Source organism: Arachis stenosperma, chromosome 5 (genome assembly GCF_014773155.1).
Source record: "Arachis stenosperma cultivar V10309 chromosome 5, arast.V10309.gnm1.PFL2, whole genome shotgun sequence".
Classification (NCBI taxonomy): Eukaryota; Viridiplantae; Streptophyta; class Magnoliopsida; order Fabales; family Fabaceae; genus Arachis; species Arachis stenosperma.
In genome coordinates this window covers 131,358,691-131,385,715 of record NC_080381.1, presented here as the reverse complement: position 1 = coordinate 131,385,715, position 27,025 = coordinate 131,358,691, and the positions used below count along the sequence as shown (strand labels likewise).

The 27,025-nt window shown below is 33.2% G+C and overlaps 2 protein-coding genes across 3 annotated transcripts; both read right to left on the bottom strand.

Annotated features, from left to right (window-relative positions):
* Positions 1–4,483: 4,483 nt before the first annotated feature.
* LOC130980103 (protein EDS1L-like) lies at positions 4,484–7,781 on the bottom strand. The gene is made up of 3 exons (XM_057903745.1): positions 7,230–7,781; positions 5,837–6,622; positions 4,484–5,374 (listed from the first exon to the last, which is right to left on the bottom strand). The coding sequence occupies exons 1-3, from the start codon at positions 7,566–7,568 to the stop codon at positions 4,658–4,660; spliced, it is 1,842 nt and encodes a 613-aa protein (XP_057759728.1). The 5' UTR covers positions 7,569–7,781; the 3' UTR covers positions 4,484–4,657.
* A 1,383-nt stretch (positions 7,782–9,164) lies between these two features.
* Positions 9,165–12,449, bottom strand: LOC130979028 (protein EDS1L-like). 2 transcript variants are annotated; one of them, XM_057902376.1, is made up of 3 exons: positions 11,946–12,449; positions 10,394–11,182; positions 9,165–10,062 (listed from the first exon to the last, which is right to left on the bottom strand). In XM_057902376.1, exons 1-3 carry the CDS (start codon positions 12,348–12,350, stop codon positions 9,316–9,318), a joined length of 1,941 nt encoding a protein of 646 aa, XP_057758359.1. In that variant the 5' UTR covers positions 12,351–12,449; the 3' UTR covers positions 9,165–9,315. The 2 variants fall into 2 exon arrangements, with proteins under 2 accessions (XP_057758359.1, XP_057758360.1); XM_057902377.1 differs by having other exon boundaries at positions 9,165–10,056.
* Between the last annotated feature and the right edge of the window lie 14,576 nt (positions 12,450–27,025).

Genomic DNA, 27,025 nt, shown 5'->3' with positions numbered 1-27,025 from the left:
TTACATCTTTTTTTAAAAGATCTTTTTTCCTTAACAAAAAAAAAGATGTTTTTCATGTAATAAATAAACAAAAAAGTACTTTTATATTGTTATACCCAAGCATAATTGATAGATAAAAAGACATTTTTACATGAGATATCCAAACATAAAATTACTTTTACTTCTCTATAAAATCTTTTAAAAAAAGATAATTCGAAAAAATCTTTTCTTAAAAACTCACCAAACACGCCCTTTGTCTACTTGAGGCCTTTGTCCCATTTAATTAAGAAAAGACAACACCTCTGACCAGAAATTTGCTCAAGTATTTCTAAAATTTCTCCCTCAAGTTAATGATGACGCAAAGTTAACTATGCACCGTTACCGTAAAAAGCGTTTAACAATCCTTCTAAGCAAAGAAGGTTTTCTTGCTTTGGAAGAATCTTGATGGATACCTTCACAGGAACAAGAAAATTATTCAATCCTATATAACATGTTGAAGGCAATTTTTATTTGTACCTAATGATGGCAGCACATTGTTATTACTCAAGCTTTTCTGAGCCGTGCCACGTGTATAGCTTGAGTTTCTTGAATATCATGTCAGCACCTACACTATGTGGTAATATAAGCTAGCGACCCAACACCTGAAAGAATAAAATGTGTTTGGTGAATAATGTCATCGGAACTATGGTATCACTAGTGATAATATAAACTGATAATGAAGATTTTCCACTGTACTACGTTTGCAGCAGTCGCGGAAAGAGAAATTGTCGAGGATATTTCTTTGGAAAAATTGACATTATGGTGCAAAATCTTCTTATTCCTGATTTTGATAAGTCATTTTTTATATTGTCATATTTTAAATTTTGAGCAAATTTTTTTTGTATAAATATCTCTTTCATCTTCAATAATCATATTATGATTTGTATCTTTTATTATTTGTATCTTCAATAGTCAATTTGTTAGTGTTGCAAGTGTGAGAAGTGTTGAAATTAGTCTCACAAGCAAGGAAGAGTGAGGAGTTTATAAAATGAGAGATCCATTAACTTACTACCTTAAAGTTTTAGATTGAATGTGGTGTCTTTTCATCTTATGTTATCTCATTTGATTCCCCTCCAAAATTTCCTTGCTCAAGAGCTCTCTGCGGTTAGGAGTATCCACTTATTAGATGCATTGAAATTGCCTAGGCCATCTTTCATGTCATCTAATTTGAATTGTTACATGAAAGTCAGCATATTATGTATCTCTTCTAAGTAATACTTTTGTCATGTTTTCAGATTTGTTGGGAAAGGTGGTATTGAAGGAGAGATTCAGTGTTAGAATAGTAAATACGTTTTATTACTCTGGACTTCGAAGGACCTTGATTAAGTTTAAATTACTATATTTGATATGCATTTTGATTGGTGTTGTTTGAAATAGTTTTCTCAATTCTCTCTATTCTGGTAAGAATAGAGTAAGTTGTAAATTACTTTGTGATTGGTTGATTGAGCAGGGTTTTGAGTTATGACGCTGTGTGAACGTTGGACTGTTTATATCAGTACAAATGTACAATCACATTGGTATTACACTATTACTTGAGATATTGCAAATTATCAAAATAAAAATATAAAAAATAACACAAAACAAAAGAGACTATCTATATGTCGAGTCGAATGAGATATGTGATTATATCCTTATTGCAAATTTTGAACCCATCAAATTATTAGTGTTATTGATTGCTTTTATTCTTTGACATTTTTTCGTTTTATAAATTTGTGAATTCTGTATGTACTTCTTAGTTGTAATTTAAGACATGATTGTCATCTTTACTTTGTATAAAGCATGACAAATGGAAAGTCAAGAATTTCATAGGTGATTACTTTTTTCTAAGATGTATGCTCCTCGCAGCACTAGACATTTTGATATCATTTATTATTGACTTTTATGAATTAAGAACAACTCCAAGCTAAGCTTAATCTCTTATTCTTAATTCTTCTTCTGATGCAATACATTATACATATATAAACAGCTAGTTTGTCAAAGGCTTCAATTTACAGAAACTAATTTCTTAATGAACTCAATCACTTGTTAAATGCAGCAGGGCAAAATTAAAACCACTAACCAATGCAAAAAATCCTTTTTCATATCTTAATTACACTTCATTATGCTTCTTTTAATAAATAGTTTTGAAGGAAATTAAACTAATTAAAAATATAGCTGTAGTTAGCTTAGATTTCTGGAAACTTGTAATATTGCCATATTATCAAAGAAAAGTTCGTGAGCCATTTGGAATAGAAAGCTGAATCCATTTATTTTATCAAATCATTCAAATGTGTAGCATGGAGGCTATTCAATTCATCTACCCTTATGAAGGAAGAAATTAGACTGCATTTCAGAAATGAAGTCCTTCTGATGAGTCTTCAGATGTTGCTGTATAGCTTTTTAGCTTTGTATGTTCATTGGATTCAAGGCGTGAAAGTAAAAGTGGTAACTTGGAAACAAAGAAACCAAAAGAATTGAATTAAAAAATTGTTATATTTTGATTGTAGAGTGAGAGAGAGCTTCTTTGGTAAACAGAAATGGAAGAAAGTGCTACCATTGATCCCATAAGCCTAATATAAAAGTGAGACCTAAACAAATTGAACTATATTTATTTTTTTTGTAATAATATTACTATTTTTTTTTAAACTTTAGGAGGACCATAACTCCCATGGTCAAAACTAAGCTCTAGCCCTGATTATAAGATTATATATCTATTTTGTTTCTTCACCTGTAATCTTATCTTCTTGAGAGTAATAATTAAGAAAATGATAGTGATGCAAGTGTTTGTGACTCATTTTTTTTCTTTTGTTTTTTTATGGATACAGTAAAGGACCTAAGCCTTGTGACTTTTCACCTTGATCTGCCAAAGGAGGGTCAGCAAAGTATATACTACAGCACATGGCATATTCAAAGAAGGCTATACTACTTTTGAGTTGTGTCTATGTGCATACATTGTAAAATTTTCTTAGACAGGAACAAGTTACACTTCATAATAAAAATTACTAAACATGAGTATTGATCAAGTTTATTTATAGAATTAGGTAAAGTCATATTATTGCTTAACTAAGCATTTAGACAAGCGACATCTATTTATATTATATAAAAATTAATACTAATATATGTCATTTAAGATCAATCATTAAACAAAATTTTAAATTTTTTAATTAATTAAATTTAATATATATTATTATTGAATTAAATTAAAGAATAACAGTTAAATATAATTATTATCTATATTAAAATTGTATATTTTTTTGTACTTTTTTTATTTGTTGAATAATTAATTGCCAAACAAATATATTACATAATATTTTTTATAAATTAACTTTTAAGTTTAATATTAATTTATATATTATCTAATTTATCTTTAAATAATATAACATTTTAAGTCTATAATATATAATATAATTAATTTAACTTTTTGCTGATCGCACCTAGTTCTTCTTGTAAACAAACAAACATCATCTGCAATTAATTGCATAAGATTTTTTTATTGTCATGTAATATATCTTGGCCTCTTGAGCCCTTCAAGATAAGAACAACAATAATGAAGAATCAATGACAGAACAATATAATAGTTATGCAAATTGCAAGGTAGAGACACAACCACAATTTCGAAGAAAGAGCACAGCATGGTGATACCTGGTTTCCATGATGAGTTAATATATATTTAACATGTCAATGCTTTATAAAATTCATTTTCTGTTTCCATTTTTTTTAATGTAGAGTAGAGGCCCTTGGCCATGTCACTTTCACTTTCATATAGAACAGGATGGTTACTATTTTAGTTTAAGTGTATAATCTGCTAAAAGTATTTATTTAATCTGAATTATTTCTATTTTAATTATGCTCTAAACTAATTTTCACTCTGCTCGTTTCTTTTAAAAGATGTGAAATAGAAGTCATGAAGTAGAGAAGGCCTTAACAATTTGTATGATATTAATTATTTATACCATATTGAATGATTATGAAGTAAATAAAAATGAGTAGTAGCCAGCTAGAAATAAAAAAAAAAAAACTGAATGCTTTTCCTTGTACATGGCCTCATGATTCCTGAACATTAGATTAAAATGTATCCAACTCAGTGTTTTCTTCCTTTATACGCCTCATTTGAATCAATTTCTATAAACATAATGTGGGTGACTTTGTTCTGGTCAGGTGCAAGTATTACTTCCACATGTTTTAATTGTTACATACATTTCCTTCATTTTATCTTTGGTGAGAATCTCATTTCTACTTTGTACAAATCATGACAAATGAAACTCTGAAATGAGGAAATCATTGATGCACATTTTCATGATAATAAATTCAAAATTGCAAACGACAAGCACAGACCTTGTATCAGTCAATATATTGTTACATGATCAAGCATGCTGCATTCTTATTTTTAAACAGAAAAAACCTCAGGGATAACTATGTTTGACGAAGTCCATAGTCAATCCATTAGTCTCCGCCTTCAAATTAGCTCATACAACGCCTCATTCCGGGACGAAAACTTAGAAGACTTATTATAAGAGAGTACATTGTGTTGCATCAGATCAAATATAAAATTATTGCTTTTAGACAAAGCATTTACTATGACTGCATAACATAGCAATAGGCACATCCTAGATTTACAACATTATTCGCTGTTGAGATAAAGCTGAATACTAAATTTTTCTCACACAATGATATTAGCAATGCATGATGTTGTTGCCTTGTGTTCCCTAGGTAGATTCTCCCATAAGTTCACAAAGGTAGGATCCCTTAGTAACACATCCTTAGTTATTTCTCCTTTCTCAATCCATCGTTTAATGTTTTGTTCTAGTTGCACAACCCTCTCCTTAACATCCTCAAACGGTTTATTGGTGCTAGTCCAGCTGCAAAGCTCTTCCACCTCGGCCCAGAAGGTGGATTCCGTGATAACAGCTTTCGGAGTCCTGTTAGCATGCTCCAGCCACCTCTGAGTGTACCTGTACCTTTTTGGCCTAGCCTTGATCATGTAAGGTCCTGTATCTTCATTCTTGAGGTGGCGATAATAGTTGGCAATGTCTAGCGGCTCCACAAGGCGGCGAAAGCTCGTTCCTAGGTCAATCCAATCTTTCTTGCCTTCGAAGTCATCCGGGAGTTCATACCTTTTCAGCATTTCAATGGTCTCATCCCACACCCCCGCAAGCACCAACCTTTTTACATTTGCTTGGAAGTCTCTTGGTTCCTTTTGTACCTTGAAGGCATCAAAGTATCCCCTGTTCAACGCACATGATGCTTTGTATTCTTCCAAATCATTCATGCTTGGCAGAGCTTTCGTATTTATCTCGTGGCTGATTTTCTTCTCATTCCTTCGTTTTTGCTTTTGCAATTCGCCCGCCGCTCGGAGGCACAGTCTAGCCTTTGGGTTCTGTATTTAGAGCCAACATATCAACAAATTTGAGCTAAATTTTGCAGGCCAATTTCATGCTTGATATATGTATATCTCAAAGATTATACAAAATTCCTACACTAGCTGATTCATAGAACTTTACCATAATAAATAACAACTATGTTATGTGTACATAAAAAATTAGTACTATGTATTTGTGTATAGATACATGTATTGATAAACTTATTTTCAATGTGTACTTTGTATTTTAGCATGTACTCTATTTGGGTGACTGATTTTTGGTATACACATAGCATGGTTGAATAAATAAATGAAATAACCAAACAACTGAGACTTAGCATGCAAGTCTTATCTCGCCCCAAAGGAAATCCTAGTGGGACAAAACCCAGTAGAGTGAAAAACAGCCAAGATGTGTTATTTATGAATGAACAATAGTTTGCAAATGATATAGTTAGCTAAAAGGAAAGACTAAAAAATTACCATTCCAAGACCATCCAATGCTGTCACAACATCAGAATTAGAACCATCGGCAGACAAAGGAAGTCTCTCTAGTTGATCTAAGCACACTACATTCTGCATCATCAAGCTATCCTGCAATTCAGCTTCATAGTTTTGAATTTGATGCTGCAGTATGCTACTCTTGGCAACCTCCGAAACTTGCGACAAATCACTCGTTTGGGCAGCATGGAACAAGACTTGCAGAACAGCGTCAGCGTTTCTTATCACAGTTAGCTGTCCATTTCCTGGACAGAAGACGAAGGTTCCAAAGGGCCTATAAGGGCTCAAGTCAACAAAATTGGTCACAGTCTCAAGCAGCAAATTTGTGCTGCCTTTTAAAATACAAGCAGCATGGCTTGTGACAGTCGCTGCATTCCTCATCACGGTGGTGTAGAACTCAGAAGCCGCGCTGGCTCTTGTTGGATCAAGCGTTGAAAGCCTACTGGTTGCAAAGAGTTGAAGAATTGTGCCAAACATTCGTTCAATAGAAGTGAAAGGTGCAAGCGAAATCCGCGGCACTATGTCAAATCTCATAACAAAGTGTACAAAATAGCGAGACCAATTTTCTCTATTAGTAGCATGAGAGAATATGTGATTGCCAATTAAGGGAGCTCCAAAAGTGATACAGATTGGAGGCCTGTAGTGTTGGTTCTTGTTTGGGTTAAGGTACTCTTCCAAGGTCCAAAATGTTATAAGATTGGCCATTGACGCACCCGAGGAGTGACCTGTAAATATTATTTGCTTCCCTTCTTTGATTGCTTTACTCACCTACAGATGTTCCTTTATGCATTAATTACCTTACTCAAATGAAATTAATTGACCAGAAAGTACAGGGTAACTAAAACAACACAAAACTGAAAAAGTGAGTCATGTTTATGTCATTGGAGAATTGCATTGGGCTCAAAACAAATCTAAATTAACGGTTTAAATAGGTAATTAGAAAATAAAAAAAAAATACTGAGTGAGCAAGTTATTTGAAGTTGGTAGTAGTCTGTGTTTCTTGTTTTGTTTCTTTACTTTACTTTTGTTGGGTTGAGTTTTGTGTTTCAAAAAAAAATTATTAGACTAACTTGATTGAACTTGGTTACTAAAATATCTTAGATTATGTCATTCACTCAATGTAAATTTAATTTATATAACACTAAACTACTCACACTTAAAATTCTAACATTTAGAACTACCAATTATGTAGGATTTGAAAAAACTTGGAAACCGGTGATTTCTAACAAATACTAAAAAGGATGTATTTAAAATTCATGTTACTTAGATTCTTGGTAAAAAGAAATATCCGTTTTCTAGTTGGACCAGTTAGATTTTAACAAAATAACAGAGTACAAAATCAGCTAGTTAACAATGTTATGAGTTAGTTACATACCTCGTTTTGGAGTGTGGGATTGCTCATAACCAATTGGAATCTTGTCAAAGAGGCTTCATTGACCAAAGCGGCTTCATCATTGCCAACGCTTCTGAGGGATGGAAACTGTTCAACATTTATCTTGGTTTCCCCAAATGGTTTGCCATTGGAAGCATACAAATCCGCGACACGCCATGACGCCGGAAAAGCAAAAATATTAACGGCTTCTGAAGAAACCTTTATCTTCTCAAGAACAAAAGGTTTTTCTGGTGACTTGTTAGCTTTAACGGCCGCAGCACAAGCTTTCTTGACAACCTCATCTTTCACTCCTATCATGTCTGAAAGAGACCCTTCAGCCATGTTTAATTCTATATCTACTTATGGTGAATCAAAGCTTTTGTTGTGTGCTTGTTTAATTGGTTTCAGAAATCATAAAGAATTTGCTCATGACCTTTTATAGACACTGAATTGCTGTTAGGTTGCTATTTTGGTTTGGAGAAGGCTCTGAAGTTTTGGAAAAGGTTGGTTAGTTTCCATGGAGAGGGATTTAAATTGCCAAATTGACGAAGACTTTGGTGTAAACTTCGGAGTGGTGGATTGTGGGGTCTATAATGATTTCTACATCCAATCATCAATTTTGAAAACTATATAATTTGTAAGGAAGCAATGAGGAAGCTATAAGGAAGCTGCCAATAACTTGGAGATGACTTTGTCACCCAAAAAACCAAAACTACTAATTAGTCACTTTTAAGATGAATATATATATAATTTAAAATTCAAAAATTATAAAATAAAAATTATACATAAATTAGACAAACATTACATTTTTATTTTTAATATTAGATTAATAATTATATTTTTTAAAATTGTGATTTGCTATGATATTTTTCTAAAATGTGGGATGATTTAATTTAGGGAGTATAAATTGGACCGTATAATTTTTGTACTCGAACCCTTTGATTTGTGTTTAAATAAAAAAAAATTGAAATACACAAATGGGACAGTCGGATTTGTATACTTCAAATTTTTTTAATTTTTTAAACACAAATCGAAACTCCAATTTGTATGTGTACCCAAAATTTTTAAATTTTTTAAATACAAATCGGACCTTTCGATTTGTGTACCTCTCATAATTTTAAAAAACACAAAAAATTACAATGTTAAAATATTTCACTCATCCTATTTTCATATTTAATTTTTTTAACTAACAAACGTTAATACGCTCCAAAAAATAAAAAATACAATATTATTTAAATTTTAAAATTTAAATTTTAAATCCTAAATTCTTACAAAAGTATGGCAATGTATTGTATTTTAAGTGCCTGCCTCCTAAGGAATTTCATTATATTTGGCGATGTATATACCTGGCAGATCTTTACAAATTATTGTGTCAAAGTACCATGCTATACCTGTTGAGAGATTAATGACTCGTTCATGCTATTACAAGTATGGCAAAAAAAAAAAAAAAAAAGCATGTCTTTCTTAGCCTCATTCTGTAAAGAACCATATGTTCCCGGTCAAAAGGTAAAACTAAATTTTGCATTACATATTGATCTTATTTTTACAATAATTATTGTTATCTTGATTGAATTTGGCAATGTGTAATTGATCTGCTGTGTTGGATTGTGCAAATGATTAATATAAAAATGATGAATAATATAAATGACTGAATGATATGTGTTATGAAAATGCGAGGGAAAATAAAATATTGATTTCAAGGAAGGGAGAACATTGACTCCAACTCATCACTAGAGGGGATAGTTAGTATTAACAACTATCTGTATAATGTTAGAAAAATATAAGAAATTAACTTTTAAGTAGTTAATATTAGTCAATTTTTTATTGTAAAATTATTTTTTAAATATTTATTTTGGAGAATTTAAGGTTTAAGATTAAAAAATTAGTTAATATTAACTTAAAAAAATATCTAATATTGGCTAAAAAAAATAGCTCTAGTTGAATTCATAATATTAATACTCCTCTAGTAAAAGGTAATTGACAATATGCACATTATTGTTCTAACTTTGAAACTATTGCCATCCTTCCCTATCCAAATACATCTTCTCCTTCACTCCCCCAATGGATTATTATAGAGTAGAATAGCATTCTATTGCATGTTTATTCCTTGAGACATTTCAACAAGACTTCTAATGGGCGATTCTTTCTTATGATTAGGAGGCAAAGCTTTCCACCAATTCACCAAAGTAGAACCTTCGAATAACACATCTTTGTCCAATTTCCCTTTCTCAAACCATTCCTTTATGCGAGTCTCAAGTTTCAAAACCCTTTCCTTAACATCTTCAAATGAACCATTGTTGTCATTAATTTCTTTCCATAGTTCCTCCAACTCAGCCCAAAAGCATGACTCGGAGTAATCATCTTCACTCTTCATTCTCCCTGCATGCTCAACCCACCTTTGTAAGTACCTATATCTCTTTGGCCTACTTCCCTTGTCCATGTATGGTCCTCCATCTTTGTCCTTAAAATGGCGATAGTAATTCGCAACATCAAGAGGCTCCACCAGAGTGCGGTACATTGTACCACGCTCAATCCATTCTGCTTTGCTTTCAAACTCATCGGGGAGTTCATACTTTTTTAGCATCTCCATGATATGATCCCACACCCCTGCCAATTCAAGCCTCTTCACATTTGCTTTGAAGTCTCTTTCATCCTTGTGCACCTTGAAGGCATCATAGTAACTTACCTCACATGTTTCTTTGTAGTCTTTCAAATGCTTCATGGTCGCCGCGGCTTTCTCATTAAATTCCCTGTTGACTTTCTCTTCATTTTTGTATTTCTGTTTCTGCCACTCGCCAGCTGCTCGAAGGCGCAATCTTGCTATTGTGTCCTGAAACTAAAACCAACATATTAGCTAAATGTTTCACTACAATTTTAAAAAACTCCGCCTATGTTACACTTGCGGTACATAGCCGGTCCCAAGTTCGGATAAAGGAGGAGGGTTGTGTTAGGTCTTCGGCAACCAACATAAAAATATAGCCGAACCCATGACAAAAAATGTTAGGGAGACATAATGATGTGATATCAAGTGTAATAACTAAAGTGTATGGAGACATAATGATGTATGGAGCCTATCTATTCTTGCAAATTTCACGTTCCACAAATAGCATCTCTTTTTATGCTTGAAATAGTAAAAAACTGAATAACTAAAAGGTTAAAAAAGGTACCAGTCCAAAACTGTCCAAGGCTGTGCTAACTGTTAATCTGTTAGAACCATCAGCAGCCAAAGAAAGCTCCTCCAGTTGATCCAAGTACACTACATTCGAAATTTCGAAACTTTGCTGGAATTCAACCTCATACCTCAAATGTTGCATTATGCTTTTCTTGGAAACATCAGAAACTTCTGACATGTCGTTTATCCGAGCAGTGTAGAATAAAAGTTGCAAGACAACATCTGAATTTCTTACCACAGCCGGTGGTCGATCTGCGGCACAGAAAATGAAGTTTCCAAAGGGTCGGTAAGGACTTAAATCAAGGAGATTGGGTAGAGTCTCAAGTAGCAAATTTGTGTCATCCATGAGATTCGAGATAACATAGCTTGTAACTGTTGCTGTGTTTCTCATCACAGTTGAGTAAAATTCAGAAATCACACGGTCTGTTTCCGAATCGGTGCCAGAAGATTTGGACTTTGGATTGAAGAGTTGGAGAATTGAGCTGAAAATTGGCTGAATAGAATGGAAAGGAGCAAACAAAATCCGTGGCATTATGTCCAAAGTGGTAATAAAATGTGTGAAGTGGTGAGACCAATTTTCCCTCCTTGTGGCATGAGAGAATATGTGATTGCCAATTAAGGGAGACCCAAAAGTTATACATTGGGGAAGCTTGTGGTTTTTGTTCTTGTTATTGTTAGTTAGGTACTCTTCCAAGACCCACAATGTTGCAAGAATGGCCATTGCAGCACCAGAAGAGTGCCCTGTAAACATTAACTGCTTCCCTTTTGTCATAGCTTCTTTCACCTACATTACCCATATTTAATGAAAAAGTTTAACCAAAATTAAAAAGTATAGAATGACTGAAAATAACATTAAAGGTTTCTTGGTTATCATGTGGACCTTGAATTACCACAATAAAACCAACATGAGTAAGAAAGTCTTTAACAAAATTGGAAATGGGTTGAAAATTTCCTATCAAGATTCAACAAGGTTAAGCTAAATAAGGAACTCACAAAAGCATTTAATCATCGGTGAAAACTAATACAATTTTATTTTATTTTATTTTTTCACGTATTGTGAGGAGAGATAATAATACATACATTGGACTCAATATATAATTAAAAAAAATGATGATTGAGAGTCCTAATAATTCATCATTTTAATTATCTTTCTAATGCTTAAATAAGTAAAATTCTATGATTATCCTAATTATCCTCCTAATGTTTAAATAGATAAAATTCTAATATTAAAATGATACTTTGACTTAAAATAATGAAATACAAAGAAAATTACTTAATATTTGATTAAAAGTATCAACTCAAAGGTGATTCAACACTACTAATTATCTTCTTTGTTCTTTCAACTAAAAGCTATAAAATAAAAACGAAAACTACTATCTGTTGTTCATTTTTTTAATTAGAGACGGGGCCAAGGCCCAGAAAACTACTATTTATTTTCAATGAGTAGATCATGCATTTGGATCGGGTCACTCATTGACGTTGGCCCATGTCCAAAAAAAATTCATCCATTCCCAACAAAAGCGATCAATTTAATAACATTTACATACCTCATGTTTAAGAGATGAATTGCTTAAAATTGATTCGAATCTCAGCTGAAAAGCTTCATTCACCAAGGCAACTTCATCATTGCCAATACTTTTAAGTGAAGGAAACAATTGCTGGTTTATCTTTGTTACCCCGTAAGATTTGTCAACGAACCAATCACTTGAAGCCCATGATCCATGAAAGCTGATAATAATAAGGTCAGCTTCCAACCAACTCCTGTTCTTCTTTTCAAGAAGATAATACTTCTTTGGAGATTTGTGAGCTTTGAATGCCAAAGCACACGCTTTCTTGATTAAATCCACTCTCAATCCCAATAGGGAATCTTCATGTGATTGAGGGAGATCCTTGTCCACCCCAGAAGCTTTGGAGTCTCCATAGCAACAATTCCGAAAATTAAAAAGGGACATTTTTTTTTTTTTGCTTTTTGGGGATATATGTAAGAGCTGCGTCCTATATATGCAGTTTCAGAAAGTTTTGTTCTTTGCTTACAATTTAGTGATTCACAACTTTATTATATATGCTGCCTTTTCTTATATTGATGGAGGCACATTGAGATTAAATAAATTACTATATTGAAAAAAAAAAAAAAACAAAAAGACAATATATGCTATAAACTTATATAATATCAATAAGTCAATACCAAATCTTCGAACTTCGAAGAAAAGGGGTTCCAAATAAAAGTATAATTCTCTACTCCACAATATTTATTTTATTTTATTTTATAATTATTTTAATCATATATTAAAATTAGTTATCAAATTAATTATTTGTATAAAATATATATTAAAATATTTACATTAAAAATAAATTAAATAATACATATATTAATATATAAATATATAATAACTGATTTACTAGTTAATTTTTATTATGCATATAGCATTTTTGTTTATTTTTAAGACGTTAAAAATTTTATGTCGTTTGTAATATCTAGTTAGTATTTTTTTTTTCATTTGCATAATTGTATATAGAAAATAAATGCTCCAAGTCAATACTTTAAGAAAAAATTGATTAATTTTAGCTCAAATACAAAGTAAATATATTAGAAAAATATTAGTTTCTTAATTTATGTGATATAAAATGTAAATTCATGATTCTAAATTATTTTAAAGCAAAGAATAAATATAATATTTATCAATTATATTTATAAAAAAGTATATTTTGTGTAAAGGTAATTTTATCTGCTTATAATAGAAGAACTTGCCTACTTAAGGTTCTTTTATTTTGTTAGTACATATTTATTATTATTATTATTATTATTTTGGTGGATAATTATTGTCATTTGTCAACAAAGCGAGTATTTTATAAATGGGAGTGGATCCTCTCCAGTGAATAAAAAACTGGATGGTGTGCAGTGTTTAATCTAATCATTCACCATACTCTCTCTCTTATTTATTTCTAGTCCAACTATTAAAATCAAAGGTGAGAAATTACACTGTATTTTGTCAAGTGTTGAAAAAACTGGAGAGGATCCATTTCCTTTTATAAATCTACTTTATCTTCACAGGAAGTTTCGTTTTCTATAGGGTGACTGAACTAACCGTGTGTCCGTATGACCGTGTGTTATATTTAAATATAAAGCCAATTGTCATTTGTAAATTGTAATTGCTTTTTGGTGTCTAAATATGCAATTTAGAAAATTTTGAAAACCTATACATTAATACAAATTACGAATAAGTTTTGAAGTTCACACACATAAACATAAAAAGTCAAGAAACAAAACAAGCATCTATTTAATTTCAGACGCACCCATGTTTTGCACTTTTGCTCTGTTGGAACAGACCCGCGTTATTGTTTTCCTTTTCAACTTTTCTATTAATAAATTATATATTAGTGCCAAAAAACTTTTAAAAGTAATTCAACAACCACGTTAATAAAAATAATATTGGTATTGTTTTTTTACTTAAATAATAAGGAATGAATATTATTATTTCTATTTTAATAATATCATTCTCTTTTTATAAAATTATATAAATATAGAATAAGAAAAATCATGTATATGAAGTAATATTATAAAAATATAGAAATAATAATACCATTATCCAAAAAATATTGGTAGGGGTGTGCATGGTCCGGCTCGGTTTAAAGATCCGGTCCGGTCCCAAACACTTTAGGGGCTAATTTGGTGTGATTTCATCGAGTTTAGGGTTGGGTAAGGGTCTCAAAAATAGACTCGATCATTATTTCAGGTCAGGTCCGGGCCATAGCTCGGGTCACCCGAAATCGACCCGGTGGCCTGGTCATCATACACAATTAATATTTTGTGTTATTAGTGATGGATGATGACTATTATTATGTGGAATTTAAGTATTGTAAACCTTAATATTTTGTGTTATTAGTCATTATATATAAGACTATAAGTTAATTTTTTATGTTTAAAATGCATAAGACTTTAGACTAATGCATAATCTTGTGTTATTTGTATTGATTTAAATATTTAGTGTTATTAGGCAATATTAGTATTGATTATGGTTATACTTTAATTTTAGAGAAGAGTTAGTTCTTGTTATATTTTTCTAAGTGAATTTTACCATGTCAAATAATAGTTTGAGTCTTGGAAAATTGGATATTTTTACATGCTAACTTACAAGAAGGTATCAAGGTAATATAATGTTAATGGCTCAATTTTTACCCGATTTTTACCTGGTATAATCGTGGCCCGAAAGTGTATAAGTTTCATCAGGTTTAGAGTCGGGTTCGAATCTAACAAATAGGTCCGATATATATTTCGGATCGGATCTGAATCACATCAAACCCGATTTTACACGACCCATGCACACCCCTAAATATTGGTATGTTTATTTCCCGCTTAGTATCCCACATAAAAGGAATAGAGAAGGCACCTAGAAATGGTGTGAGCCACTAATAAGCCGTGCAGCACTGGTTCTTCACCGTCTTTTTGTTATACTTTTCTTGGAATCTTAGAAAAGCATAGTAACAGATGTAAATAAAAATTGAAAATTACTTGATCAAATTAAAAAGGAAGAAAGAGAGACAACATGATAAAATAATATAAGAGTAGGGCTGGCAATTTATACCCTACTCATGGGTATCCAATCCGAATCAATCCGTTTAGATAGGGTTGTCTATTCTATCCATTGCAAATAGGGTAGAATTGTCTACTCTACAGGCAGAGACGGACGCAAGCACAACAATGAGGGGGCACTTGCCCCCACTGTGTTATTAATTTTTGTTTTAAAAATATAGTTATATATAATATGTCTCCACTTTAAATTTTAAATGATCCATTATAAATAAAATAAATTTAATTAGCTAAAGTTTTAAATTTATTTTTTATTTTTTATCATTTTTATTATTATTTAACCTAATCAAATTTAATTATTGTATCGTTACTCTTTTATTCTCTTAAACCATTTTCTTATTTTTATTATTTCAACCTTTTTTTTCTATTCCTTATTTAGTGGTCATCTTCTTTTCATCAAAAAATAAATTTTAAATTCTCCAATTTTTTTATATAGCTCTCCATGACTCTATGTATCTTTCAGTTTTATTATTTCTCTTTTTTATATTTTTAATTATAATTTTTAATTCAAACAATTATAGTTTAGGTATTAATTTAATATTTTATTTTTTTCATGACTTTATATATTTTATTTTATTCTCGATCTATTCATCCTTATTACTTATTTTTTTATCTTTTGTTCTATTATATATATCTATGTTGCATATAAAATTTTTAAAATAAACTGATTAATTTACCAATTTAAAATATTTTTTATTTTTAAAAATAATGATAAAAAATATTTTAATTACAATATATAACTAAACAGATGTATAAAATCTTTCATCTAACATTATATCAAAATTAAATTAAAAAATATATAACAAATTTAATTATTTTAAAAAAAATAAAAAAATTATAAATTATGTTTCTATTATTTTATATAAACATACTTTTTATATAAAGATTTAATTTTTCTAGTATTTATATATAATTCTAATTTCAAATTATAAATACTAATGTATCATTAAGCGTTAATATGCCAGTTAATTGACTTAATTCAGTCTTTTTTTATTAAATGTGTATAAAAAAATTAGTTAGAATAATAAGTTATCTATAGTTTAATAAAAATATTTTAATTTTAAGTTTTAGAAATAAAAAAATATTTTTTTATAAATTATATATAATGAATAGTATTTTAAGAATAAAAGTATTCCCTAACTCTTTCTAATTTTTATATCTCCGTATAATTAATAATATTTAACAAAACTTATTTAATATATATATATATATATATATATATATATATATATATATATATATATTTTGCCTCCACTCTTAAAATTTTCTGGGTCCGTCACTGTCTACGGGTAGGGTAATGTACGGGTTCAAGGTATACTCTACTCTACTCTATCCGAACTCCTAATATATTATATATATATATATATATATATATATATATATATATATATATATATATATATATATATATATGAAGTTAGATGCGGCGGTAGTCCGCACGCATATGCAAGTTAGTTATGTAGTTAGATGTGGCGGTAGTCCGCACACATATGCAACTGCAGTAATGTAAATATGGAAACACAAATATGAAGAACTGAATAAAAGATGAAGAACTGAATAAAAGATTTTTATTGAATGTATTGAAAAGGGAGAAGAGGGAAGAGGAGCTGAAGAGCTTACAAGGGGAAATCTCAGAGCATCTCTCTCTAACTTCTCTCTATGTTTTTCTAAAATGAAAAGGGTGCCTTACTATGAAAGCGTAGCCTCCTTTTATAATTGAGAAAAATACTGTTTCTACAGTGCCGGTTATGTTAACCGGTACTATTTCTACAGAACAAGTTGATACAATTTATTCTTCTAATCTTCTCCTAGATTGATTCCAAAGCAGTCGTCTTCATTTTGATTGTAATCACTTGATGATTCTTCTGAGGGAGTAGGATCATCTTTGTGTTTTTTGTCTTCCTCGATCATCTGCATGATTTCTTGAAGGTGTCTTGCTAAGGTTTCTTTTGATTGGGCCACTGCAAGGGCTGCTGCAATTTGGGCTTTCTGGTTGAGAAATACTGATTCTTCATGGTCGAATGGTTTGGTGAACTTGGGGTGCTCTTTGAACCAATTACGAACTTTGTCTGGATGAGCCATGGAGGCGTCAAACTGAGACCACCATTTTACATAGGCATTCCTTTGAAGCATAGGTGGTGATTTTGGATGTTCTTGTTTGCCGTACCTGTACTGCCATGAGAATACCCAGGCCAGGGAGAAAACAGAGAAAAATTGGAGATCTGCAGGAATGCTTGTTTCCTGCTGGTCAAATTTTTTGGTGAAAATTTTGAACCCCTCATCGACAGGTGGGGGCAATATTTCTGGTAGAGGGCCAAAGTAATCCCACCATTGGGTGAACCAATTTGGGAATTGATAATTGGTATTTTTCTTGAAATAAATGAGCCAAGAATGTCTATTCTGATTATTTTGCAACCAAAATACTCTTGTCCAGGCATCCACATAATCCCAATAGGAATATCCCATCGGGTCATAAGGATTAGAAAATTTTTTTGTATTGTTTGGGTTTTTACCAAATTGATTAGGGGTGAGTACTTTGAGAATTTGAAGGGTTGAATGAGTTATGTTGGTGGCATCTTTAGGATCTTTGTAATGTTTTATTGAGACTGAATCTGAATCCACTAATATGAATTCATAAAACTGTCTGGTTTTATTCAAGGCTGTTGGTTTAAAATGGAATCCTGGTGGAAAGACTTTAGGAATAACTTTAAAAGGTGATTTTTCCCAAAACTCAGGTTCCATTAGAAGAACAGAAGAGAACTTGTTTTTAGAAATGTATGTGGTTGGTTGTTTTAATTGAGTGTTGACAGGATGGGTTTGGTTTGATTGAGGTGGCATGGTTTGGGCAATTGTTTTTCCTTTTGGATCATTGCAAATGGTTTTTTGAGTTGCCATTTGTGATATAAGTTTGGTAAGGTCTATTTCATCTTCATCTGAGCTGTCACATATGTCAGCCCAGGATTTTTTATGAAGTTTTGTAAGGCCCGCATCTTGTAAGGCCAACAAGGTTTGGATTGGGAAGGCATAGTCTGCCTTTGTTTGTTTGGCTGTTTGGCTGCTTGGGGGTTGAGTAGATGACTCAACTACCTTTTTTGTGATCTGAGTAGATGACCCAGTCGGCTCTTGGGTTAAAGGGGAAGGTTGTTGGGTAGATGACCCAGTCGGGGTACTTGACCCAGACCTCTTTGTTGGCCCAGGAAGGGCTAGGCGAATTCCTCTGCCTCTTACCGAGGCTAGTGCTGCCTTTCTAGGCATCTTTTCCTTGATTATCTCCCTGCAAATATTCACGTGTGAGAAAGTCAGGGAGAGAGTTTGAGTTACCCTTGATGTACTCAATGTCGAAATCAAAGACACTTAAAATTGCTTGCCATCTGGCAAAAATTTGTTTTGATGCAAGATTTTTTACATCATTTTGTAACACGTCTTTAGCTGATTTACAATCAACTCGGACTAGAAATTTTTGATTGAGTAAATCTGATTGAAATTTTGTGATGCATAAAACAATGGCTAAAATTTCTTTTTTGATAGTGGAATATTTTTGTTGAGTAGAATTCCAGTGTTTGGATGTAAATGCAATGATACCTTCTTTATCATGCAGTTTTTGTTTTAAAATACCACCATATCCTAAATCTGATGCATCAGTTTCCACAATTTTGAATGCATGAGGAATGGGTAGGTAAAGACATGGAAGATTGCGAACTTTGGTTTTAAGAAATCTAATGATATCCGAATGTTTGTCCGTCCAAGGTGGGGGATTTTTCTTAAGCCTATCATGGAGGGGCTTAAGGAGGTTGTTCAGATTCGGGATGAAATCTGAAACATAATTAAGACATCCTAGGAACCTCTGGAGCTGAGGTTTATCGAGGATATAATCTGGAAACTTTTCTGCAAACAGAATTGATCTTTCAATAGGAGTTATTGTTCCTTGGAAAATAATGTGACCAAGAAATCGGATTTTTGTTTGAAAAAGAACAATTTTTGGTTTAGAAACAGCAAGTCCATTTTTTTGGATGATGTACATAAAAGTTTTAACATGTTTGAAATGTTCATCCAGAGTTTGGGAAAAAATTAAGACATCATCAATATAGACAATTGCAAAGTTTGAGTATGGATTGAAAATATCATTCATGATTTTCTGAAATTCTGAAGGGGCATTTTTCAGACCAAAAGGCATTACATTCCATTCATACTGCCCGAATGAAACTGTAAAAGCTGTTTTATATCGATCTGATTCAGTAATTTGGATTTGCCAAAAGCCTGACTTCATATCAAATTTTGAAAAAATATTTGCCGAGTTTAACCTGTTAAGCAAATCCTTTTTATTTGGGATGGGATAACGAATCCATTGTAAAGCTTGATTCAAAGGTTTATAATTGATAACAAGCCTGGGAGTTCCTCTTTCTATCTCAGCTTGTTTATTAACATAAAAAGCAGAGTAAGACCAAGGACTTTTGCTGGGCCTGATTAATCTTTTATCCAAGAGATCATTAATTTCTTGTTGACAATGCTGCAAAAGCTGCTCATTCATTTGAATGGGACGGGCTTTTGTAGGGATTTTAGATTCTTTGAAATCCTTTTCATATGGAAGATCAACTATATGTTGTTTCCTATCCCAGAAGGCATGAGGCAAATCAGAACAAATAGATGTTTCAATTTGGTTTAAAAGATTTTTTATTTTTTCTTGAACCTTTGGTTGCGAAAGCTGCGATTCAAGAGTTTTGAAAGAGATTTCTTGTTTTAGAAAACAAATCTGTTTGGTTTTGGATTCGATTAGGTTTAGAGATCTTTGCTTTGGTGAGTCTAAGAACTCAAAGAAAGTTATTTGTCCTCCTACAAAAGAGGTAAGTCCAGGCCAATCTGCCAAATAAGGAAACAAAAGATTTATAAAAGGTGTCCCCAAAACTACATCATTTTTTATCTCTTTTGAGATGATGAAATCGGTGGGAATACTGATATTTCCTTTTTCAATAAAAATATTGGTTATTTTAAAATTGATACTTAGCCTTTCACCCGTTATTGAGCTAAGGCGTTCAGTAGTTTTTTCAAAATATTTTGTGGGGACCAGACCTTCCATAATACAGTTTGAATCTGCACCTGAATCAAAGAGTGCAATGGTGTCAAAAACAAAATCTTTAACGACAATTCGGACATTAACACGATGCTTCATGAAGGAGAATACATTTATTATTCTCAAAATTTGTTTTACCTCATTGTCGTTAGAAATTTTGTTTTCTTGTTCCTTAGAGGACTCAGTTTGGTTTAAAAGAGAACCAAGATCCTCATCACCAGATTCTTCTTCTTGTACTAATTGTGAGAGAATATGATGATGATCACTTTGGTTTCTTTTAATTTCCTGTATTTCTCTCTTAAGGTTGTTAACCTCACTTTGGAGGTCCTGAATGGTTATGGGACGAATAACTTGTTTTTCTAATTTTTTGAAAATAGGTTTGACGTCATATTTGTTATTAAGGACCAAACTTTTGGGTTTTTTCTCCTTTTGTAAAGATCTTTTTAGTTTCAAAAGAAAATCTTTCTTTTGTTCTGGATTGTCAATAGCCTCGATTGCATCAAATAGGAGATCTTGATCTTTGGATAAAACATTAATTTGCTTGATATCTGAATCTGAGGATGACTCAATATCATCAACTTGGATGTTGTTGATATTATTATCAGAAGATTCGGGTCCAGAATTATCATCTGAACTTTCAATCATAAGATTATTAATCTGGTCCTCAATCTGAGGATCAAGGTTCAGATTATTAATCTTTCCTTTTAACCGACAATATTTGCTAACATGTCCTGGTTTTTTACATGTGTAACAAATAATGGGATTTTTCTGGGGATACTTTTGGAAATTCTTTTGGAAACTTGTTTCATTTTTAGGTTTTTGAAAATTCCTTTTGAAGCGTCTGAAATTCTTTTCAGGGTTAGGTTTAAAAACTTTTCGGTTGGAAGGTCTTTTAGATTTCCTTGGATGACAAGCAGGAAGACCAAATTGTTCACAGAAAGTGCCCAAATCGATACGATTTTGAGTTTTCTCACGAGCAAGTTGCCTTTGGATTTTATCATCTTGACAAATCTTTAGGGCAACCTTTTGGATAAAAGAAATGAGTTGGCCATAACTTAACTCATCATAGGGTATTATCCCGTCTGGAGTTAAGCTACGAATTTTGTCCCTTACCTTATCTCCAAGTGATTTGGGGAGTCCAGCAAGGAATTTTTCTTTCCAGAAAGGTTGCTGACTGTCTTCTCTGGTATAAACCCTCGTAAGAAAGGTATCTTTATACCATCGAAAATCAGACAAAGTTTTGCATCTAAGATTGGAAAGTAGTTCCGCAGAACGATCTTTCCAAAGAGATGGATCACCAATGAAGTGGCTTGCTATGGTAAAAATCAAGGTATTGACAGCATCAGGGATAGGTTCCCCGTCGTCACTAATGATGGGTTCGTTCTGGTCGTTGACTTTTATGGCAGAAAAGATTGAGTGTTTTTGGTTATCGGAAAGGTAGTTATCCCACCATCCCTTCAGCTGGCCACTAAACCCAGAAACAATAACATTGGCTATAGCTTCTTCAGAGGTGTCATGGGCTGCTTGATAGGCTGTACCTACCATTGTCATGTGCTGGAGCATACTCATGATATTATATTCCGTTTTGCCATCTATATTCCATTCATAGACATTATTGGCATTGAAGCTAACAAAACCTAGTTCTCTTTCTTCAAGAGCTAGATCTGGAGCGGATACACGATTATAACCATACGTAGAGGGTTTAGTTAAACCCTTCCACTTGGTTAGGGAGTTGGTCAGAATGGGACTGATCTTGAGGGATGATTTGCCAGAATCATCACTTTGCTCAGAGCAAGATTCATTAGACTCAAGGCCAAGGGCATTAATAGCCTTAGAAGCGCGTGTTTGAATACGAGAAGTAGATTCACCTGAGTTTGTAGGAGTTTCAGGGATAGTAGTAAAACGACTCAAAAGTTGGTCAATCTTTTGAATAACTTCCGAATCACTAGATTGTTGTTTTAAAATGGAGGTTTTAAGACTTTGCTTAGCCTTGCTACTTATTTTAAAAGGTTTAAAAAGAGGTTTCTCGATACTTTTAGAAGTAGATGTTTCAGAAACATTTGTCAAGGAGAAAGTAGATCCGGAGGATGAAAGGTTGTCACCCAAGCATTGTAAAAATTTGTTGGTATAATTTGATTGTTCAATGAGATTTTTAATATCTTTAGGGGCGACAGCTTCATCTATATTCTTTGTTTTAAAGGGAGAGGCCATAACAGGATTATGTCCTTCCGTATTTGAAATAATAAAAGCTCCTTTTGGAGGAAACTCAGATCTAACTAAATTCCCATCTTTGACTTTCCATGTTGAAATAACATTTGCTGAAAATGAAGTTTGTTTATTTTTAAAAGGATACTCAATGTTGTTTTTTATGGAATAAGCATGAAACCATTCAAAAAAAGGGATATGCAATCTAACATCATTTAAAAATTTGTAATATTTTTCTTTGAATGATGAAATTTGAGAAGCTGTATAATTACTTAAATACCATTCTCTTTGGAGGTCATACTCTTTAGAGTTAAGGTTTTTAAGTAAGGCTTCTCTGTTTATAGTAAATTCCGTGTTATTCATTTACCATTCAAAAAAGAATATGTTGGAGATTGATGGGATGGAATAGAAGATTCAACTTCAAATTCTACATCACCATCATCTTCTTGGTAAACTGCTTGAGAAATGTTTGAATTGTTTTGTAATCCAGAAATATGTATTTCAGAATTAGCTGGTCTTGACATTTTTGAAAACTGAGATTGGGAAGTTACTGAAAAAGATCTTCTTGCTGAAGCAAAATCATTAGAAGTTCCTGCTTCAGATCTGGAAGAAAAAGAGTTTCGTCTATCAAAGAAAATCTCTACTTTCCCTGATTCATCTTGTTTTACTTCTCGTAAAAGAGGTGCTTGTCTAGGTTGCGTTGGAATGGCTCGGTCAATTGACCATGATTGTGGGAGGTCAATTTCATCCCATCTTATGAGCCTTGGGATCATAACGTTGGCCTTTGTCATGTCTGTGACAAACAAAGTGGTTTCACGATCTTGGGACTTAAGAAGGACTCTGGAGTTACAAGTGTTCATGACCTTGTATTGAATCCTATAGATTAAAGCGGCTGGAATGGAACCTTCTTTCATGTTAAGACCATGAATTCGGATGTTTAGGAAAAGAGAGTCAAGAATGTTAAGGTCTAACAGGCTGACCGTCTTGTTTGGGAAACAGTTGAAGTAAACTGGACCATGTCCTAGACTTGTTTCAACTGTTCCGATTAAGGAGTCTTGGAAGTCATTGTGTCTGATGTCTCTAAGACACATGAGGATAGAGGCATTCAAACCTTCTCGGATGAGTGGTTTAACTGCAACTTGGACACACCCTATGTGAAGATATCTGTAGTGGCGGGCATGTTCTCTAACTGATTGTTTAGTCAGAAGATGGAATTCCTCACCGGAATCGGGTCCTAGAGGAATATTGTTTTCAGCCGTTTTGATGATATAATCAGATTTTCTCTTGTTATCCTCAGGGACATATAACTCATCTTGAGGGATTTTGGGTATTTCCCAATTGTCAATGGCTTGATTGATATCTTCGAAGCAGACTTCTTCTTCAAAGATATTGTGTTTGGGGGAAAGTTCCTCAGGGCGAGTAACTTTCTCAGTAAGGGGATTGGAAGAAGAATGGATTGGAGAGGAGGAAGAAGAGGATGGTGAAGAAAAGGAAAGGCGTCTAGAGAGAGAGCGAAAGAGTTTAGACATGATTACATAAAATCTGATATCATAGCCCTCCTTTGGTTCAGAGAGAATATACATATTATCATTAAACTTTCTCTGAAATTCATGGATCTGGGATTTTATTGTTCACATTCTTATTTATTGTTAATGTTCTTATTCACTGTTCCTTTTGTATATAAGAAACAATACTTTAAATCTGGAAGTACAGGCCGTTTAACCTTATTACTTAAAGGAACTGTAGCAGTAAGACCCTGGAATTCGGGCAGTAAGGCTAGCTTGATGATGTTCCCAAAGGTAATAATGGTCCAAACGTAAGAACTCCTGGTGGCTATAGATTTAAAGGTTTTAAAAAAAAAAAAAAAAGAGTTAAAAACCCAGATTCAAAATTTGAGTGATAGTTTAGTGATAAATTATATATGTAATGAAAAAAGTGAGTGTTGAACCCATAATTTTTTTCTTATAAAAATTTAAAATAACTACTAAACTAGTTGATGATCATATTATTTGTAATTTTATGTTAGATTTCTTTAAGATTTTATTATTTTTGTTTTTAATTTAAACTTAATATTTTATTTTCTATTTTATTAATATGTATGCAATTTGGAATTGTTGAATTTTATATTTGCTTAAATTTTTTTTTATTTTTCTGCAGATAGAGTCAGGTAGGATAGGGTTTAGAATTTTAGGGTGCGGGTAGGATTAGGGTTGAGAAATTCTCAACCCGTGGGTAGGGTAGAGTAGAATTTAAAAAATAATTCAACCCGCGAGTAGGGTTAGGGTAGAGTCCAAATGCTACCTTACCCTACCCATTGCCGGCCTTACATAAGAGATGTTCGATGGAGGCTTTGTCTTAGGTGGGGAAAGTATATTCAGGTCTTTGGTGATCTTAAAAGAAAAAGTTTATAAAATAAAATAGTAAATTACATAAATGCCCTCATCTTCTTCCTCTTCTCCCATTTTCTTCTTCTTCTCACATTTTTTTCTCCGTAGCCACTGCCGCTACGAACATTTCTGTTGTATCCCCCTTCATGACGGCCCCACCTCCGTATCCACCACCACCTCCACCAGCCCTGACTCTAACCAACGGCGAGATAAAAGAACTGACACTTTCGACCACAGATTCCTTAACAGGGGTACACTGGTCAAAATCCAAGTTCACAAGCTAAACAACCATGGGAGAGGATACAGTTTCCCAAGAGCCTCGCCTTGGGACAGAAGCGAAATTTTTTTTCTGTGTGAACCCCTCTCTCTTAAACCCATCAAAGGCTCAGGAGTTCCAACAAGAGGGTGTCCTTCAGGAAGCGGTTTGGCGCCCAGAACGATGGAAACGGGCTAACCGAGTTCTAGCCTGTCAACGTAGATGAACTGGCCGAGCTGCATCTTGTTGCTCAAAACGAAGTCGTGTTGGTCAGAAGGGAGTGCGGCGTAGATGGAGTGCGAGGAATCGGATAGCTTGATGTAGAAGCCGTGTTTGGGGAAGAGGCTCTTCTCGTCAAGCTCCGCAAGGACTATGTCGGTTATTTGTAGGAGGGAGCTACGGTGTTTGCTTGTCGGCTTTTCGCCTGTTTTCAGGCCTTCTAGAAGCTTCTGGAGGATTCCAAGTGCCAAGTGACTACGGCTCCTCGTGGCGGCTCTGCTCCTCCTTTCAGCGACGTCCCTGGCAAGAGGGGGTGATGGAAAAAAGATGAAAAAAAGGACAAAAATATAATTTTAAAATAAAAGTATTTATAAAAATATTTAAACATATATATAATTATTATATTATTAATAAAAATTTTAAATCTGAACCATTGATTCAAAATTTGATGGCCATGATTTATAGAGAATCTTAGATCATAAAGATCTTAAAAATACTTTCTCCACTCAAAAAAGCTCCTCTGATTGCTAAATACTCAGGATGTGCTCTTTTATTTCTTCAGGTCTCAGTAATCAGGATGTAATATATTGCATAATATGGTAAATCTTTTACGCGTTACATATTTCAAAAAGGGTTAAGTACTGAAATCGTCCCTAAGGTAAGGGGTGAAAATAAAATTCGTCCTCGACGTTTTTTTGCTATTAAAATCATCCCAAACGCTCAGAAATACTTTAAAATCATCCTCAAGTGCATTAAAAAATTTTAATTACAATTTTGCTTCTGGACCCATTGACGCTTGGTGTTTTATTCCCGCGAAAGGGGTTCCTTCTCCGAGTAACGTTACCCCAAGGAAAATTGATTCTTCACCTTCAATGATGCCCTAACATAATGATATCTGGCCTGATTTAGTAGCGTCACTGCGTTTGCATTGTATGGGAAAGAGTGGGAGAGGAGCTCGTTCTCGTGGCAGTCATCTCAAATCAGGTACGTGTGCAGTATTTGTTTCGGTTTTTTCGAGCTTGAACTACATAATCACTCATGGGTATTCGTTGGTTTACAAATGGGATTTAGGTGTGATTTATGTTTGTAGGTTTTAGGTGATGGGAACCTTTAACCTGAGTGTCTACCATGGTGGTAGATTTGGATATGACAATGGTACATTGGAGTATATAGGGGAGGAAAGGACATTGATCGAAGATATTAATATGGATTGCTGGTCTGTTTTTGAGGCATATGCTGAGGTGGGACAGTTTGGGTACACAAAGAAAAAAATTTCAAGTTTTTGGTATAAGGACCCAAGTTCTGAATGGTTAGAGAAGGATCTGAAGTTATTTGATGGAGACAGAAATGCCATTGAGATGTGTAAAATAACGGGAAAGAGGGGTCATGTTGAGCTCTATGTGGTCCATAGGGTTGAGGATGTTGAAGAATTTTCCGAAGTAGGATTTCTTGATGTTGGAGGCCAGAGTGAACAAGGTCAGGAGGCGGAGAGGGGCAATGATAAAGAGGTACATAATGAGAAGCAGTTGGTGGTATTTCAAGATGAACAGGGTCAGGAGGTGGAAAGGGACAATGTGGAGAAGGTTGATGAAGGAGATAAATTGAACCCGGAGGAGCAGGTTAAATCGAATAGTGATGATGATAGCGATGATGAGGATTTCATTCCATCTGCTGATGAGGTTGACAATGCAGATGATGTGATGTTTACAGACAGTGAAGAGGAGTACGATGATGAGAGTGGATTTGATGAAGTACGAGGTGGGACTGATGGTAATCGGGTTGATAAAGGAAAAGGGGATGCAGGAGGTGATTTCAGTGATGAGGAAGGGTTCAATAGTGATGAAATTGATGTGGATTATGAAGTGGGTGGTGATTCAGAGAAAGAGGACAGTGAGGATGATGAT